This window comes from Berghia stephanieae, chromosome 10 (genome assembly GCF_034508935.2).
Source record: "Berghia stephanieae isolate SIO BIC M18660-M18661 chromosome 10, UCSD_Bste_1.3, whole genome shotgun sequence".
Lineage (NCBI taxonomy): Eukaryota > Metazoa > Mollusca > Gastropoda > Nudibranchia > Aeolidiidae > Berghia > Berghia stephanieae.
Genome location: NC_088369.1, coordinates 37,691,292 through 37,711,291, shown reverse-complemented (window position 1 = coordinate 37,711,291; position 20,000 = coordinate 37,691,292). Strand labels below are relative to the sequence as shown.

General features: G+C 35.5%; 1 protein-coding gene across 1 annotated transcript in view; it reads right to left on the bottom strand.

Annotated features, from left to right (window-relative positions):
• LOC144981074 (beta-arrestin-1-like) overlaps positions 1-20,000 on the bottom strand; it is a 265,024-nt gene that overhangs the window by 33,983 nt on the left and 211,041 nt on the right. Inside the window, 7 exon segments of the mRNA XM_078929187.1 lie at positions 3,930-4,014; positions 4,387-4,522; positions 5,137-5,204; positions 8,965-9,024; positions 10,761-10,865; positions 14,865-15,007; positions 17,202-17,262. Of these exon segments, the coding sequence (XP_078785313.1) occupies positions 3,930-4,014; positions 4,387-4,522; positions 5,137-5,204; positions 8,965-9,024; positions 10,761-10,865; positions 14,865-15,007; positions 17,202-17,262 (658 nt within the window).

Below are 20,000 nucleotides of genomic sequence, written 5' to 3'. Positions count from 1 at the left end.
ACTGGCTATTGTCAGATTATCGGGAACAGTTCCTGTTTCAAGCAATTCTTCCTTCCGTTATTATTATTATTATTATTATTATCATCATCATCATCATCATCATCATCATCATCATCATCATCATCATCATCATCATCATCATAATCATCATCATCATCATCATCATCATTATTATTATTATTATTATTATTATTATTATTATTATTATTATTATTATTATCATTATTATTATTATTATCATTATTATTATTATTATCATTATTATTTATTATTATTATTATTATTATTATTATTATTATTATTATTATTATTATTATTATTATTATTATTGCTTTTACTTTATTGATAATGCGGTCTTCGTGGTCTTGTGGTATGGCACTTATATGTGTCGGTGCATGAAATAACCAGTCGGAAGGTGAAAATTTTGAATTGCATTTTCTGAAAGAATAAGCTCACCAGAGCATTTTAACCTTTATTTGAAGTAAATCGGGTGATTTTTCATGAAGTTATGTTCAGATGTATGAGATAGGTATTTGCAACGTTTCTCAAATTTCATAATTTTTCAACTTCATTAGCTGTAAAAAATATTTAGAAGTGAAATTAAGCTTTGACATTTCCCGAAGATGTACAAAAAAGGGTTGATTTAATCATTTATTTATGACAAGAACTCACTTTGGATAAAAATTGACCTCCAAACTAAACTTGGCAATATCTCAGTTCAAACCCTTTCTCCATCCGACTGTTTATGTCATTTACTGTAACAAATATGTCCCTGGTTCGAGTCCTGCTGCTATGGGCAGTGCATATTCAATCCTTAAAAAATAACTCTTTACTCACATGGTCTCATTATTGCACACACGTGTAAGATGAGTACCTGCCCGATAACAGCGCTGTGTCTGTTGAAAATAAAATAACACATCTCGCCTAAAAGGCGTCACGTCATGTCTTGTCCTACATTTTAAGCGTTGCAGTTGATATAGACGCAATTTAAGTCATATACGGTTTACTGACGTGAGTTGCAAGATATGTACACGTAATCTCTTTTAAAATGAAATAAAACAAAGACCTACACAAGTAAACTTATACTAGGTGTCCACTAGCTTTGTCCTGTAAAGCGCTTGAGTACATTAAATGAATATCATGCGCTGTATAAACGTTGTATAAAAGCTAAGTCAACAATTCTTCCAAATCATTTTCTATTTAACAAATTTTAATTTCAGTCCATAATCAAAATTCTTAAACATTAAAATTCATATCTCGGCTCAAAGCGGTAATGTATATCTGATGTCTGACAAACAGAAAGTGGACACGCAGTGTGAGGTACATCCCAACAATAATATATTCCATATTTCACATGATAACATAATATTACACATTTATATACAAAATACATAATATTCAAATGACACGGAATGGAGAGATAGAGACACTGAATGAATGAAAACCGACGAGATAACATTATATTTATAGCCACATTGGCAGCCAACATATTGACTTCTGCCAAATACTGTCCAAACACTTTTTAACATTTTTGGCCATACATTTTCTACTTCAAGTACAGTTGAATTAAGATGACCCTCAATTTTAAAACAACATTTTTAGAAGTTTTTTTTTTTTTTTTTTTTTTTTTTTTTTTTGAGGGGGGGGGGGGGGGGGGGGGGGGTCGTCAATTTGAGAGTCTTTGAAGTCTCAGGTTTAACAGTTTTGTTAAGTTGAGGGTCATCTTAACCTTACTGCATCGATATTTGGAGTTTTAAAAAAAATATAGCCAAACATGTAAACAAGTGATTTGACAGCGTATGGCAATTTTGAGTTATGTTTTCCATCAACCAACGACTCACTTAATCTCCATCTCGGAAAGTACGATGGTGCTGGACGCCAGCTCATTGAGAGTGAGCTCCGTATCCTGTAATGCTTTTGTTGTTGGTTGGGAGTGGGCAAAATATAAAAACCCAAGAATAGGATTTAATTAAGGCATTTTCCCCTCTCTCCTTTCTAACTGCAAATAAGTGTGTTAAAATCCCTAGAGAAAATATTAGAAATGTAAATCTGATTTAAACCAATCTACTTCTTTTTAAATTTTTTTTTTTAACCTCAGGAATAGGAGACACCCAATGTTTGTCGTTGCTTTGCCAATTTAGAATTATCTCCGTCTTTTAAATACGACAATAAACAGGTATAGGTATATTGACCTTAAAAAAACAAAAAACAAAAAAACAAACAAAAAGGAATTATATAAATAAATCAGTAAATAAATAAATAAATAAATAAATATATGTTTTAAAATGAAACAGAAAATGACTTGTTTTCGGAAAGTACGATGGTGCTGGACGCCAGCTCATTGAGTGTGAGCTCTGTATCCTGTAATGCTTTTGTTGTTGGTTGGGAGTGGGCAAAATATAAAAACCCAAGAATAGGATTTTAATTAAGGCATTTTCCCCTCTCCTTTCTAAATGGAAGTAAGTGTGTTAAAAATCCCTGCCCTAAAAAAAATATTATAAATGTAAATCTGATTTAAACCTATCTACTTCTATTGAAAAAAGACAACAAACAACTACCTCCAGAATTTAGCAGAACTACCAATTTTGTCCCCAAAAGCAGACTTGCTAAACGTATTTCTTATTCAATATATTTATCAAAGGCAGTGAGATAGGTGCACGGATTAGCAGGTCTGATGCCCCAACGCAAATGTGGGCCCCATTTAATATCATTGTTGTAATGGACAACGTTGGGTTGAGAGTATTTTCCAATACAACAATGAGACCATACCTATTTAAGTTATCAGACCTGCAAATAAGTACAAGTGGGCTGTGAGCAAATCGTTTAGTTAACTAACTCAACCATAACACTGACTATATCCGTTGTTTACCCGGGTTACTTTTACCCCGTGCCTAATTTGTTACATTTTTATGAAACAAATTATAGGCGTAGAATCAAAGCTAATGTTGTTTTTTTTTTTTTTTTTTTTTTTTTTTTTGCATGTTAATTGGTTCATTATAGTTGAATAAAACTATCTCCGTACATGCTCATTTTTACTAAATTTTTTTCCAATTTTGAAAAGTAGCAAAAATTTATATGATTGAGTGAGTTAATTTAGTCGCTGCGTCAACACGGACCCAAACTCCCGAGCCCTACAATAGTTTAGTACTGTGACTCCTAACTTTTAAACTATTCAACTGGGCATGTCTGTAATGTAATGAGCAGTTTTAGGATATTTCCCCCAAGACCCGTCCAGTCACATTTTCATAAATGTCTTTAGCAGGCAATAATAGAGACCGAAATTAAATTTAAAACAGCGTAAAAACGGCCAAAACTTCGTAAATGACATTATTCTTTCCACGCTTCTACTTTGAAATTAACTTTGAACAAAATGCAATTTTGGCCATTTCAAATCTTGTCGATTCCGAATTGGATTCAATAGTCTGATGTCACGTCGCCCAACAACGGCGACCATCGTGGTTCTAAACAAAGAAAATCGGTACTTTTTATTCTTCATGCTGGCTAGAACTTTTTCACATGTCATGTGATCAGAATGTGTAAAATTCAAAACATGATCAGATTTATAACGTTTTTTTTCCTCTGGGTACGCTTTTATGCTCGTCGGAGAAATATTTCATAAGGGCGTCCGTCATTGTTCCGATAGTTTAGAGCCAGTTACTAAGTTACCATGCGTCATTACGAGGGAAATGACATTACGACTGTTGAAGCGAATTCAGATAGTGATATTTCAATGCCAATACTTTCGGATCTGCCTTGTACTTGTTAAAAGCAGCAGAATAAATATTGGTAAAAATAGGAAAGTGGGAGTCCAGAAGAAGAAAAGTGGAAAAGTGTTTTGATTTTATATTCGATCATCTTTGATGACGTCTAAAGGGGTTATCATAGTGTAACAGCATTGGAACTCAATGATGTCTAGTAAAAGTATTTACCTGAAATCTTGATTTTCTTGACTGTTTTGTTAGTGTTGTTGTCGACTAGAACATTGATGGCAATACTTTCTCCGTGGTAGTATTTCTACAAGGGAGATAATAAACGGAAATGGAAATAAGAAAAATGGCTTTAATATAAGAATATATTTGAGGTAAACATAGACACAAAACACACACTTGCATAGCGAAATTCCACTTGTTCACAATGCTTCATTTATCTATAAATATATATATATCTAAAAAAGAGTGGGCCTACATATATTTACGACAACCCCCCCCCCCCCCCCCCCCCCCCCCCCCCCCCCCCTCTCCCCAAGAAGCAGGGTTCATCTCTCCATCATATGCAAACATCATACAAATACGCAGTAATAAATGAGATTTCACATACATACTTGCTACGACACCCCCCCCCCCCCCCCCCATCCTAAGAAACATCTCTCCATCATAACACACTCACCTCTTTATCAAGCGAGGCCTCCAACTTGATATTTCCTGGACTCATGATGAAGTCCTTGAGCACCTCGGCGTTTGGCTGTGGGGCGGGTTCCTCTGGGGCATACGTCAACTTACGGATGGCCAGACGGACTGAATTGCTGTGGAAGGAGGAAGTAAAAATTTCAAACATAAAGACAATATGAGGAAAGTCTCAAACCAAAGATTCAAGATAAAGGTAATTTTAATCGATCGATATTTGAAGGACGAGTTGTCTGTTCAAAATCTTAGGTATCGTACTAAACTATGTAGGCAGTAGCGGGTTTCCTAGTATTGGGTGATGCTGGTTTCTGTCATTTGAAGTCAAATATCCACAGATTAAGATGAAACTCAACTCGTCCAAAATTCTCAAGCCTAAGACTTCAAAGAGGTCATCTAAATATGTCCTTGGTTTAAGACCTTGGTTTAAGACTTTTTGCCAAAATGGAGGTCATATAAATTTATCAATTGATATTCTAAGTGATAAGAGTAGTATTATGTGCAGAGTTTTAACAAGTTTACAATGTGGAGTGATAATCGACAATATTGGAGGTTTCCACAAGAAGAAGAAGAAGAAGAAGAAGAAGAAGAAGAAGAAGAAGAAGAAGAAGAAGAAGAAGAAGAAGAAGAAGAAGAAGAAGAAGAAGAAGAAGAAGAAGAAGAAGAAGAAGAGGCTTAAGGCCTTTTAAAAAAAAGTTTTTCTTTTATTTTGAGCACAGCAAGATTGTAGACTTACCGTTTGTGTGGTTTCTCATCAATATTGTCAGCTACAAATGTCTTCAGCTCATAGTCCACGCCACACGGCTGATGACGTCATCAACAGCAAAGGACGACAACACGATTGGTTTTCGTTGTCAAAGAGAGATGCAGGCAGGGTGAGGATGGGATGGGAACATGGGAACAATTTGAAATTAACATAGATTAAATAGTTTTATCTCAGTACTAGATTATTTATACAGAGTTTTTTGTTTGTTTTTTGTTTGTTTGTTGCTTTAGGTCTCTTCCAACACAATTGAGGTTATATGAGAGACCGCTGAAACAAAAAAAAAAACAAGCAATCTAACAAAAATAGTACAAATGTCAATCAAAATCATAACCTAAAGATATCATAAGCTAAATTATAAATAACCAAGAACAAACAGGGAGAGGATTTACAGGAAAAAAAATATCCCCTGTCAAAAATACAATCACAAACCAAAGAAGCAGGATAGGCTAGTAAAGAGAAGAAGAAACGACATCACTATCGGATCGTACACCCATGCGAACATCATAGGTATATGATTCAAGGGTGATGCTCCCATCCAACCACCCGTTTATACAGAGTGAGGCCTGGAAAAGGGCACATGAAACAGTGCCAGTGTGATGCAGCGAGGGTTCAAAGCGGAAACAAGTACAATAGGATTCAATAGTCTGATGTCACATCCGTCCAGCAACGAGCAGATTGGTTCTAAAGAAAGAAAATCGGTAATTCCTACTCTTCATGCTGGCTAGAACTTTTTCATGTGATCAGAATATATAAAAAACAAAACATGATCAGATTTATAATGATTTTATCCTCTGGATACACTATTATGCTCGTCGGAGAAGTATTTCACAAGGACGTCAAACATTGTTCCTATATTTTAGAACCAGTAATAAGTTAACATGCGTCATTACGAGGAAGTGACGTCACGACTGTTTAATCCTATTGTGCTGTTGTTGCTTACTTTGGGCAGGTTTGAAGTATATGACGGGCGTCTTCTTCTTCTTCTCCTTCACCACAGTCACATAATAATATAGATAGAATGAAGTTGACGTCATTAAGGTCTTTGTTATTGTTATTTGTCATCCGAGTTTATGAGTAATTCTCACTAAACTGTATTAACCAGACTATAAACGTTCAAGATTACACATAGTTTTGTGGGTTGGTCCGTTATACTTCCGGATGGCAATGCTGTGAGCTTCTAAGCCAAGCGCATACTATCTATACCTGTTTCTCCCATTTTGAAAATTTCGTGCATGTGGTATTTCAAGCGTTTGCGTCCTGATCGCAGTATAAAGATTGTGACCTGGTCTTTTCTATTTACAGCTTGATTGGGCCACTTTTATTGCGGCTTGTACCAGTTGGCTTTTGCTTCAGTCTCGATGGTCTAAGCGCCTTGCATTAAAAAAACCCAAAATCTCCTGATGATGAAACAGCGTTTCAAGAACTATTTCAATAACTGTGATGGATAATTGATATGGATAATTCTACTGCGAAATGACAAACCAGAATTTACAACCCCCCCCCCCCCCCAAAAAAAAAAAACAAAAAAAAAAAAAAAACAAACCAAAACAAAACAAACAAAAGAAAAACAAAACAAAAATCCAACAAACAAACAAACAAACAAACAAAAAACAAAACAACAACAACAAATGACCCGGAACAAGGATGCCCTTTGCTAAAATAAAAATTCCTGACATTTGTTCTCATAAAATATCTAATATTTTGTGCAAAGCTTCTCTCCATAAAATTCTATCACCCTTAAGTCATAGAAAAGGATACACACATATGTCTAGCTTCTCCTTAAGTGTTGTCTTTTTTAAAAAAAAATAATGCTTTCATCTTTTTTATTTAAAAATTCTACACATCAATACGGAACAAGGTCAGCTGGAACATTTTTAAAAAGCCGTTTTCTTCTTCAGGCTTTAGCCGGAAGACAGGGCATCCCAGCAGAAATCTTATACTACAAATTATATCGTTGGATTGATATATAATCCCCCAACTAGACCAAAACAAATATAGTTCAAACCTAAGGCTTCGATTAAGTGTCAGGTTAGAGACTCTGTTGTTTTGACGTGCTTGGGGTCAGCATCTTTTTTTCCATCGCGAGTTCTAGTCAATTTTCTTTCTTTCTTTCTCTCAATCTTTTTTTTTTTTTTACCAAATTCGAAAATATGAAATGCGTTTTGTCAGCGTGTACGACAGAATTTAAAAAGAATTGTGTGTTTATGCGTGTGTGTGTGTGGGGTGTGTGTGTTTGTGTGTTTGTTTGCAAAAGGATACATATCAATCTAGCTTCTCCTTAACTGTCTAAAAAAATATAATGCTTTCATCTTTTTTCAAAAAAATCAACTCATCAATACAGAACAAGGTCAGCTGGAACATTTTTAAAAAGCCGGGAATTTTTTTTCAGGCTTTATCCGGAAGACAGGGCATCCCAGCAGAAATCTTATACTACAAATTATATCGATGGATTGATATATAATCCCCCAACTAGACCAAAACAAAAAAAAAAATTGTTCAAACCTTCGATTAAGTGTCGGGCTAGAGACACTCTTTTGACGTGCTTGGTGTATGTGTATGTGTATGTGTGTGTGTGTGTGTGTGTGTGTGTGTGTGTGTTTTCAAAAGGATACACATATCTATCTAGCTTCTCCCCTGTTGTCTTTTTTTAAAAAAGGAATACTTTTATCTTTTATTTTTAAAGAATCAACTCATCAATACGGAACAAGGACAGCTAGAACATTTTTAACTCACTCAACCCTAACACCGACTATATCCGTAGTTTATCCGGGGTTACTTTTACCCCATGCCTATTTATTACATTTTTTTGAGACAAATTATAGGCGTGGTATCAAAGCTAATGTTTTTAGTTTTTGCATGTTAATGGTAGTTTAATAAAACTATTTGTCGACATGCTTATTTTTGAAAATTAGCAAAAATCTCTAGGGTTGGGTGAGTTAAAAAGCCGTTATTTTCCTCACGCCTTAGCTTTCACTGGAAGACACGGACGGCATTCCAGCAGAAATCTTTTACTACGAATTATATCGATGGATTGAAATATAATCCCCCACTCACTCACTCACTATCCAGCGCCATCCTCATTGACGTTGGCTGTGACGACAAAAGTCCGCCCATTCTCTTAGACCCAACTAGACCAAAAAAAAAAATTGTTCAAACCTAAGGCTTCGATTAAGTGTCGGGTTACAGACTCTGTTTTGACGTGCTTGGGGGTTAGCATCTTTTTTCCATCGCGAGGTCTAGTCATATTTTTCTTTCATTCGTTTAAAGTGGCAGCGGCGTGGCTCAGCGGGTACGGTCTTTGATTCGTACCCGAAAGGTACCGAGTTCGATCACCCGCCGCTGCGCTGTGTGGCCTTGATTGAGCAAGTCACTGCGCCGTAGCTCAAATTGCGGCGCTGCATTGCGGGTGACAACTGGGTTATTCCAGTTTTCCCTTGGAATAGACCCTAGAGACAAATTTTCCCCTTGGGACGAATAAAGGGAATTTTATTGTTATTATTTTATTCTTTATTTTTTGTTTCTAAATTCGAGAATATGAAATGAGTCACTCCAGTATACGACAGAATAAAAAAAAAGAATTGTGTGTGTGTTTGTGTGTGTACGTGTGCTTCTGCGTGCGCGTTGGTGTGTGTCCGAGCTCGTGTATGAGAATTATTGAGTGTGTGTGTGAGTGTGTCTGTATCCACACAAAAGTACGCAAGACAAGTATTAATATCATAAAGGGACACAACAGAATACTATCCATCATGTATAGAATAGACATACCTACTACAATAGACAACGGTTTTATTTACTGACCTTTCCAGTATCCCCGGGGGCGGGCTGTAACGTCACGGAGGCAGGGGAGTTGGGAGGCAGCTGGAAAGAAGGGGGAGGAAGGGAGGGGGAGGAGAAAAACGAGAAAATGTTGGTGGTATTTTTTGTAGCTCTGTGTTATTTCAGATATATTATACATACTACTATGGAAGGAAGCCATAGACTCATAAAATTGTTCAAGAACAGGAGCAGAAACTTTGGGAATTTGCAAAGAAAAAGGTGGGAGGGAGGAGAAATGACCTTATAACTACTCTTTTGGCACTGTTAAAGTCATCATATAAACACACACACATGCACGCACACGCGCGCACACACACACACACACACACACACAACTAATCATTTAAAGTGCTTATGGCTTCAAGATCGGTAGACTAATTAATTAACCTTTAATAATATGAGAAGCGGAAAGCATCTAGCCTTGTTAAAAACAAACGATGTCGCGCTTAGGGGGGGGGGGGGGGGGGGGGGGGGGGGGGGGGGGGGGGAGAGCCTGGCTCAGCGGTACGGTCTTTGCTTTGTACCCGAAAGCAACCGAGTTCGATCATCTGCCGCTGCGATGTGTGGCCTTGAACAAGTCACCTCGCCCTGCCTAGCTCAATTTGCGGCGCTGTACTGCCAACCTCTTGTTGGTCCAAAAACGTTTTGTTCTTTATTTAAATGTGTCAGTGCATGATATAATCAGTAGGAAGGTGAAAATTTTGGATTTGCATTTTTTTTCTCTTCATTTTCTGAAAGAATATGCTCACCAGAGCATTTTAATCTTTATTTGAAGTAAATCGGGTGATTTTTCATGAAGATATGATCAGATGTATAGGAAAGGTATCCAGCAATTTTTTATCAACTTGCATACTTTTTTCATCTTGACTAGCTGTAAAAAATTATTTAGAAGTGAAATTAAGCTTTTGATATTTCTCGAAGATGTACAAAAAGGGTTGGTTTCATAATCATTTATGACAAGAACTCATTTTGGATAAAAATTGACCTAACTAAACTTGGCAATATCTCAGTTCACAACCTTTTCACCATTCGACTGATTATGTCATTCACTGCAACACATGTGTTCCATTAATAATTTTAATGGATAAAATGAACCTTGCTTAAAGTCAACCAAGTGATCTGGTGGGTCGGGTGGGTGTTGCCAGTATCAGGAATCCATTGTACGCAGTTCTGTATTATCAATAATCAAATATTTGTTTAGGGTTTTTTAAATTAATGGACGCATATTATGATGGGTGAACCGAGGGAGTTGAAATATTAAGTCAATATTATTTTGACATTCTTGAGGACGTTGAAAGGTTCAGTCAATATTTTGACATTGTTAAAACACTCGAAGATTAAACTTGTATTTCTTCAACTTCTCTCTCTCTCTCTCTCTCTCTCTCTCTCTCTCTCTCTCTCTCTCTCTACACACCTTTCCCTCCTCTCTCTCTCTCTCTCTCTCTCTCTCTCTCTCTCTCTTCACTTTCTCTATCATAGACACCACAAAACAAACATTCATACAATCTAACACACACAGAGACGTTCACTCACAAACACACATTCCGACATAATATACATTCATATTCTCTCTCTCTCTCTCTCTCTCTCTCTCTCTCTCTCTCTCTCTCTCTCTCTCTCTCTCTCTCTCACTTTCACACCCATCCACCCACCCACACCCTCTATCTTTCTCTCACACAAACATACTAACACACCTTTCTCTCCTCTCTCTCTCTCTGTCACAAACACACAAACGCACGCGCGCGCGCGCACACACACACATAAACATAGCACATTACCTCGAAGAAGAAAGGGTAGGCATTCGGCCCCAACTTTTTGATGAGCCTCTCCTGCAGTCTCGTCAGGGGTTTGTTCTCTTTGCTGTCTTTGAGGGGCGGGTAGACCTGGCGACGGTAAAAATGGGGGAAAGGAAGGGGAGAGGGAGGGGGGCCGGGGGGATAGAGGGGATTCTTTGAATAAACATTGATGGCTATCGTAAAGAAACCTCTTATAGCAGATAATTTTTTTTTAAATTCATTGAAGAACAATGGACAACCAAATACAAATAATAATATTTATGTGGAATTCGGATAAAAGGATCGGTCGATGTAGAATGAATGAAGATGACGTCACTTGGCTCTTTATGTTATTGATTTTAGACCGGTAGTTGGATGATTAGTTCTCACTAAATAGGATTCAACAGTCGTAACGTCACTTCCTTCCTAATGACGCGTGGTAACTTAGTAACACTGGCTCTAAACTATCGGAACAATGGCGGACGCCGTATGAAACATTTCTCTGGCGAGCATAAAAGCATATCCAGAGGGAAAAAACAAACAACATAAATTTAACAATGTTTTGACTTTTACACATTCTGATCACAAGGCATATGAAAAGTTCAAGCCAGCATGAAGAATAAAAAGTAATGATTTTCTTTGTTTAGAACCAAGATGGCCGCCGTTGCCAGGCGGCGTGACATCAGACTATTGGATCCAATTCTTTCAATCAGACAAGACTATACACGTATAAGGTTACATATAGTTGTGTGTGTTCGTAATATTGATTTGACGGGCAGAACAGGTGGTAATTTCATTAAAGCGCAATAACAGAATTCATGTTGGTATTCTCAATTTTAGTTTGATTTAGTAAAGTCGAAACATCCGGTTAATAGAGAAATTAAATATTTGCAGTTCTGTTTCTTATTTCCGAGGTTTCATCACAGTAAATGCACTTAACAATGCTTTTTTTCTTTTTCATCCTCTTTCATTTCCTTAGTAGGCAGCACGGAATCCTAGTTCCATTACACAATAAATTTCAGATCGCCTGACAGACGCCTTATTTGTGCTACTACCTTTTTTTTTCAACAACAGTAAAACCCTCCATCCAGCACGCTCATACTTTACTCCTATATCAGGCGTCATGTCTGGTTCTACATGTTACGTGTTGCTGTTGGTCAGGGACCCCTTGTAAAGCGCTTTGAGCACATTTAGTGGATATTGCGCTATATAAAAGCTCATTTTTCATTTCAAAAAAAATATCGAGTAGGGGTAACTTGCGTATAAAATGCCACACCCAAGGACAAAACGCCATGGGTGGGGGGGGGGGGGGAGAGATCAATGGGCATCGATGCCACCTACAGGCAGACCTGCATAGTATTACGAAAAAATCGTAGAATTACGAATTTTTGGCTCCAGCTACAGAACTGCATTCACCTCTTTGACTCAATAAGTCTTGTTGAAAAGGAAAATTTAGTTCCTTAGATCCTATAGATAGTATGCGCTTGGCTAAGAAGCTCATAACATTGCCATCCGGAAGTATAACGGACCAACACACAAACTATGTGTAATCATGAACGTTTTTAGTCTGGCTTATACCGTTTAGTGAGTATTACTCATAAACGCGGATGGCAAAAAAAACAATAACAAAAATCAGAGTGACGTCAACTTCATTCTATCTATATGTGTGCGGCTATGTGGTCTAGTGGTAGGTATGACACTCGCTTTCGGATCGGAAGGTCCTGGGTTCGAGCCTCACGCTAGGCGCATAGTTGAGTCCTTGGAAAAGGCTCTTTACTCACATTCTCTCACCGTACACAGGTGTAAAATGATTACCTGGCCGTTAACAGCGTTGTCTTTGTCCGAACAATTGTAATATCGCCTAACAGGCGTTATGTCCCGTCCTACATGTTAAATGTTGCTGTTGACCAGGGACCCATTGAAAAGCGCTTTGAGCACGTTTAGTGGATATTGCGCTAGATAAAAGCTCACTTTTTTAAATATTGTTCAGGACTTTGAAGCATTTGTGGATCATGGTGATGGCAGATTATTGATATGTAAAGTTATTTATAGTGACTTTTTCATATTTTTTCTCCCCTTGGAAACTACGAATTTTTAAAATTTCAAATTGGCAGCTCTGTCTATAGATAGAACGAAGTTGACGTCACTCAGGTCTTTGTTATTGTTTTTTTTTGCCATCCACGTTTATGAGTAATTCTCACTAAACTGTATTAACCAGACTATAAAAGTTCATGGTTACACAGAGTTTTGTGTGTTGGTCAGTTATAATAATAGTTCCGGATGGCAATGTTGTGAGCTGCTTAGCCAAGCGCATGCTATCTATAGGAATAACAGACAACGTTGAATGTCGCTGGAATTGGATTCCACAGTCTGATGTCACGTCCGCCCAGCAACGAGCAGCTTGGTTCTAAACAAAGAACATCGGTACTTTTTATTCTTCATGCTGACAAGAACTTTTCCACATGTCATAATGTGATCAGAATGTATTAAACGTCAAAACATGATCATAATGTTTTTCTCCTCTGGATAGACTTTTCTACTCGACGGAGAAGTATTTCATAAGGGCGTCACTGTTTAGAACCAGTTACTAAGTTACTATGCGTCATTACGAGGGAAGTGACGTCACGACTGCAGCCCTGCGCCAACTGATACTGATAATTCCGGAGACGGGTGTTTAAATATTTCTTTAATAGATAGAGAACAGATACACGACACACACACACACACACACACACACACACACACACACACACACACACACACATAGAGAATGAACAAACAAAATAAACGGATCCACATTATATAATATATTGTATATATCTGTCCACTCTCCTTCAATAATTTGTAGATTGCAACCAAAGTATACCCAAATTCTATATTATAGCCTAATACAACGACTGTGCTTATTGTAGGTACTTCCTACGTTTCAAATGCAAGTCTGTGACAAAAACTTAATACCACCCGGCCTTTAAAAAGGGAAAATACAAAAAAAAACAAAAAAAAAAAACAACAAAAGAAACAAAACAAAAAAAAACCCAACAAAAAAAACAACCAAAAAAAACAAACAAAAACAAAACAAACAAAAAAACAACACAAAAACAAAAAACAATAAATAAATAAAATAATAAATAAAATAATAAATAAATAAATAAATAAATAAATAAATAAATAAATAAATAAATAAATAAATAAATAAATACAAATCTGTACGTAGAATAACGATGACACTTCATCATCATCATCATCATCATCATCATCATCACAATCTTCATCGTTATCGTTATCACCATCACATATATAATCATCATCATTAATTGTAACAACGAAAGCACCACACCAACAGCCTTAAAAATAATAATGGCACGGAGCAGTTAGGCCTATAATATAGAGGAATATACGAAGAATGTTTATGTTCCTCTCTCCAAGAGTTAAAAACATCATAGGAAAATGATCCAAAAATTTTTTTTTTAATGTCAACATTAGAGTGAAAGCATTTTCCACCCTGGATCAAAACAAGGAAGTTACGTCAGCAAATACTATTATTATAATAATGGCTATAGGCTGTAGACAAACTCTCTCACAACATGATGAAAAATCAGTCTATCATTATATAATATAATCTCTGTTATACTCCCCCCCCCCAACCCCCCTATTCCCAAATCACCACTCCTTCTCCTCCCCAAAATAAATAACAATGTGAAATTGAATGTAAGCTTCAATTCAATATATGAAAACAGATAAAATGGACGTTTCGAGTTTCCCCCTTTATCAAGAAAACAGGCCCAATGAAATATTGATAATATGATTGCACGGTCATAAACGTGAGTAAAGGGACATTTCTAACAGGTCGCGCGATGGCAACAATATTTAAAATATTGATGTGAAAAAACAAACAAACCCTCAAACAAATCGAAAACAAAACAAAACATTTTTAAAAACACAATCCAAAAAAAACAAAACAAATAAACCCAACAAAACAAAACAAAACAAAAAAAAAAAAAACCCCAACAAAAACGAATACTATAAACAAAAAAAATCAATAATATTCCAACACTCCCATTAATTCGTGTCCCCTTTTGATGGCATACGAATAAAAAAAAACATTACCTGCATGGATGACAAATAAAGGTCCTTTCTGAAGGTGAGACCCAACACGTCCAGATCCTCACGGCCATACCTGAAGGCAGCGAGGATGTGTGCGAACACTTTTCTGTCTTTGAGGTACTCTGGGTCCACGAGGATGACTCCATCTGATTGGGGGAGAGATGGTAATGGGAGGTTTTAAGCTTGAGTTTTAGATATAATAATAAATAAAATAAATATAATAATAATAATAATAATAATATAATAATAATAATAATAATAATAATAATAATATATAATAATAATAATAATAATAATAATACATAACATATAATATAATAATAATATAATAATAAATAATATAATAATAATAATAATAATATATAATAATAATAACAACAAAAAATATAATAATAATAATAATAATAATAATATATAATAATAATAATAATAATAATAATAATAATATAATAATAATAAATAATAATAATATAATAATAAATAATAATAAATAATAAATATAATAATAATAATAATAATAATATAATAATAATAATAATAATAATAATAATAATAATAATAATAATAATAATAATAATAATAATAATAATAATAATAATAATAATAATAATAATAATAATAATAATAATAATAATAATAATAATAATATATATAATAATAATAATAAAATAATAAAATAAATACTAATAATAACAATATATAATATAATAATAATAATAATAATTAATAATAATAATAAAATAAAATAATAATAATAATAATAATAATAATAATAATAATAATTTAATAATAAAATAATTCATAATTCTTTATAGCGCTAAATACGAAGCCTCAAAGCGCTTTACAAATATACTTGTCAAACCATAAAACACATCAATACCGAGCCAAGCAGACACACACACAACTGTCGCACACACTAACTATGCAAGTTTACAAATGAAATACATTCAACAAATGGAACAAAATAAAAGTATAATTTACTCTCAATAAGAAATGCCCAGGATAAAAATTTCTGGAAAGAGAGTCTTTAGATTTTTCTTTAAATTTTCTAGGATTCATTTTAAGCATGAATTTGTTTTAGTTTTATAGACATTATAGGGTTTATTTTGAGCTTGCATTTTTTGGTTTACAGACATTTTAGGATTCAGTTTTGAGGTATAGCTTTTCGGTGAATAAAGGTTCATTTTAAGCCTGGGTTTCAGCTTTACATACATTTGAGGATTCACTTTGAGCTTGTGTTTTATCTTTACAGAGACATTTTAGGATTCATTTTAAGTTTGACTTTTAGCTTTATGATATTTTATTTTTATTTTTTAACATTTTAATGTTTATTTTCAGATTTACAGACAAAATATTAGGATTAATTTTAAACTTCAGTTTTAGCTTTACACACATTAATGGGTTCTCATTAATCTTGAGTTTTAGCTTAATGCTATTTTTGGAAACATTTTAAAGTTTAGCTTCAACTTTACAGACATATTAGGATTAATTTTAGACTTAAATTTGATCTTTAGAGACATTTTAGGATTCATTTTAAGCTTGAGTTTTAGCTTTATGATATCTTAGGATATATTTTGAAATTGAGTCTTAGCTTATCATACCTTTTAGGATTCATTTAATCTTGAGCTTTAATTATTTTAAGGATAAATTTTTTGTATGTATATTATATTTATTATTTTAAAAGGTTGAGTATAAACTAAAGATTTAGAAGTCTTTGTTGATTCTAAGCTTAAGATATAGCTAAACGAATTTTTGGAGGTTGACTTCCACCTTGAAATTTAGCTTTTTAACCTTTATAACATTTGTTTTAAGTTTCAGGTTTAGTTTAAGTACCCTGTTTAAAAGAACGTTGACTTTCACAATCAATTTTAGGATTCATTCTAAGCTTGAATCTTAGCTTTAAGGACATTTTAGGATTCATTTCAAACTTAAGTTTTTGTTTTGATTATGAAAGTCACCTTCATTTAACCAGGGTCCTTAAACTAAACACAAGGACCTTCACATGTTTGATTCTATGCTGAAAATGTAGCTTTACGCCATTAGCTCGATTCGTCTTTATTATACAGGATGTCCATAAAGTCTGGGTACGTGGTGATAGTACAAATTCATCTTTAAAAACTCTATCTTATTCGATTGGGATGTAAATGAATTGTATTTTAACTATACATGACCTCTTCTTCAGTGAAGAAAAGTATCATTCAGCCAAATCTCCACAATCTATAGCATAAATGAATGAATAAATAAAAATAAATGGGGAAATACGACATGTACCTAGACTTTGTGGACACCCTGTATTAAATGAAATAATGCTTTGTTTAGGACTAGGATATGACAACAAACCTATGGGGTCGATATGAGACAGATGATCGATGAAGTCCCGTTTGCCGAGGTATGTGGTGATCTGGGGGGTGAAAGACAGTATAAATACAACAATTATTAGGGAGATACAGTTAAAATAGGGTTTCCAAATTATAATTTAATTCCAAAATAAACAATTTCATAACTGAAGATCAATTACGAATTTAACTTTCATATTGTGAGGAAATCTTAGCAATTGTTTCGGCAAGAGTCCACTTTTGAAAAAATAATCCTGTGCGGGAAGAATATAAACGTTAAGCAGTCCCATTTATCAAACTTGAGTTTGAGCTTTTATAAAGCGCAATATTCACAAAACGTACTCAAAGTGCTTTACAAAGGGTCCCTAACCAACAGCAACATGTAACATGTAGAACGAGACATGACGCCTGTTAGGCGTTATTACATTTTTTTTCGACATAGACAACGCTGTTAACGGCCAGGTACTCATTTTACACCTGAGTATGGTGAGAGAATGTGAGTAAAGAGCCTTTTCCAATCACTCAACTATGCGCCGAGCGAGGGTCGAACCCAGGACCTTCCGAGTGTCATACCACTATACCACATAACCGCACATTTATCGGGTGACTTCTCTTAGCAATGACTATCCCGCACAAATCTTTGGGCCTCTTTTTCGCTCACGAAGTGCCCGAATTCGCGTCAAAATATGGGACGAAGCCGTTTCGTATATGCTATTTTAAAAAAATTAATTACGACGCTGTTTATCGATGAATATGACTGAATGTTGGCACACAGTTAGAAAAAAGGTCATTTTCGATTATGTCAAGCGACAAAACTCGTGCGATTACCAGAAAACCGTTAAAAATAGATTTTTACTCTTTGGAGTAAAATATTTCTAAAACTACCGGCGTGGAGGTTTTGTCGCTGACAAGGTAATACATGAACATTTCTTCTTTTTGGTTGTAAAATTTCATATGAATATGACGAGTACTTTTCCCGTATTTTACAAAACACCATCCTAATTTGCTCTTCAAGTTTCAATCTTTTAATCCACTTATTACGCAAGATACAACCAAAGGTCGAAAAAAAATGCCGAAAAAGCGTCCCATATTTTCGCGTTTTTTTTCCTCTTTGCGGGTCATCCAAATAAATGACACCATTGAAACTGCATAACTTGTTTATTTATGAATGGATTTTCAAAATTCAAAAAATTTTTACTCAATGGAGATAGGGCTTTGATTTTAGACCAAATTTTTCCTCAAAAAGAGAAAAAAAAACATTTTTCATAGTCATTGCTACTTCTCTTGTGTATTGGTAGTACTTCTGACCGGTAAACAAAAAGTCTGAGGTTCGACCCCCAGTTGAGGCAGATTGATTTCTTGGGATGTTTTTTCTTCTATTTCTTTCCTTGTATTATTTTCTCTCCTGCTTTGCCCCAAAGAAAGCAGTGCTTTGCGATGAAAAGGGCAAATCTATTCACCGCCATAAATCTCACCTGATGGCGTAACCGGTGCACGATTATTCGTGTGTGTTAGTAGTGCGGCTATGTGGTCTAGTGGTATGACACTCGCTTTCGGATCGGAAGGTCCTGGGTTCGAGCCTCGCGCTCGGCGCATAGTTGAGTCCTTGGAAAAGGCTCTTTACTCACATTCTCTCACCGTACTCAGGTGTAAAATGAGAACCAGGCCGTTCACAGCGTTGTCTTAGTCCGAAAAATTGTAATATCGCCTAACAGGCGGCATGTTCCGTCCTACATGTTAAATGTTGCTGTTGACCAGGGACCCATTGTAAAGCGCTTTGGGCACATTTAGTGGATATTGCGCTATATAAAACTCCATTAAATTTAATTAATTAGTATACGCAGAACTGACTTGGACTATTCGGATGCCGTCTGCGACCGTCGACCGTCCGTCCGTCCGCCCGTTCCCAAGAAAACTGCTAGAGGATGTCGTGAGAAAATTCAGTAAGACATCCGACATAATTATTTACCGATAGGAAATGGAGGGAAATGAATGAGGACGGACGGACGGACGGACGGGAAAAGGTCGTGAGACGGCAGCGGCGGCGGCGACAAGAGCAGGATAGGACCTGACGCACTCAACCAGGGGCGGATCGTCGATGGAGACAGACGACAGTGCTAATACGATTACTATGCCCATTCGGATACAACTGCTGCTGTCCTGGGTTTGGCTTTTTTTTTTTTAAACCCTTTTCTACTCCTTTCTATGGGAAAATTATTATCTATTTCTTCCTAGGGGCAAATATAAAGAAGTGTTAACTCACTCAATCCTAGAGATTTTTGCTACTCTTAAAAATAAGAAAAAATGTATTATAAATGAGCATGTACATAGAAAGTTTTATTCAACTACCATTAAAATGTAAAAACTTAAAACATTAGTTTTGATACTACGCCTATAATTTGTCTCAGAAAAATGTGATAAATAGGCATGGAGTAAATATAACTCTGGTTAACTACGGATATAGCTGGTTTTAGGGTTGAGGGAGTTAACATCACGTGGGTCAGGGAGGTTGGGGGGGGGGGGGGGGGATGCTGACTTGGAACAGAAAATGAGCCGTGATGTCCATGGAGTCGAAGAACAACCTAGTAACTACAGCATGAAACTGAGAGTAGAATTTACTCGCTGCCTTCGGATAGGATGTCGGTCAAGAGTAAAGTGTATTTGCATAAGATTTAACTGAGATCCGGTAACTAACTCAATGGTGGGCAGACCAAGAGTAAACTCCTACCCCCCGAAAAAAAAAAGAAAACCTGATGAAAAACTGAATTCGAACCACGTTCTTTTTGTGTTAGTTGAGAGCTCT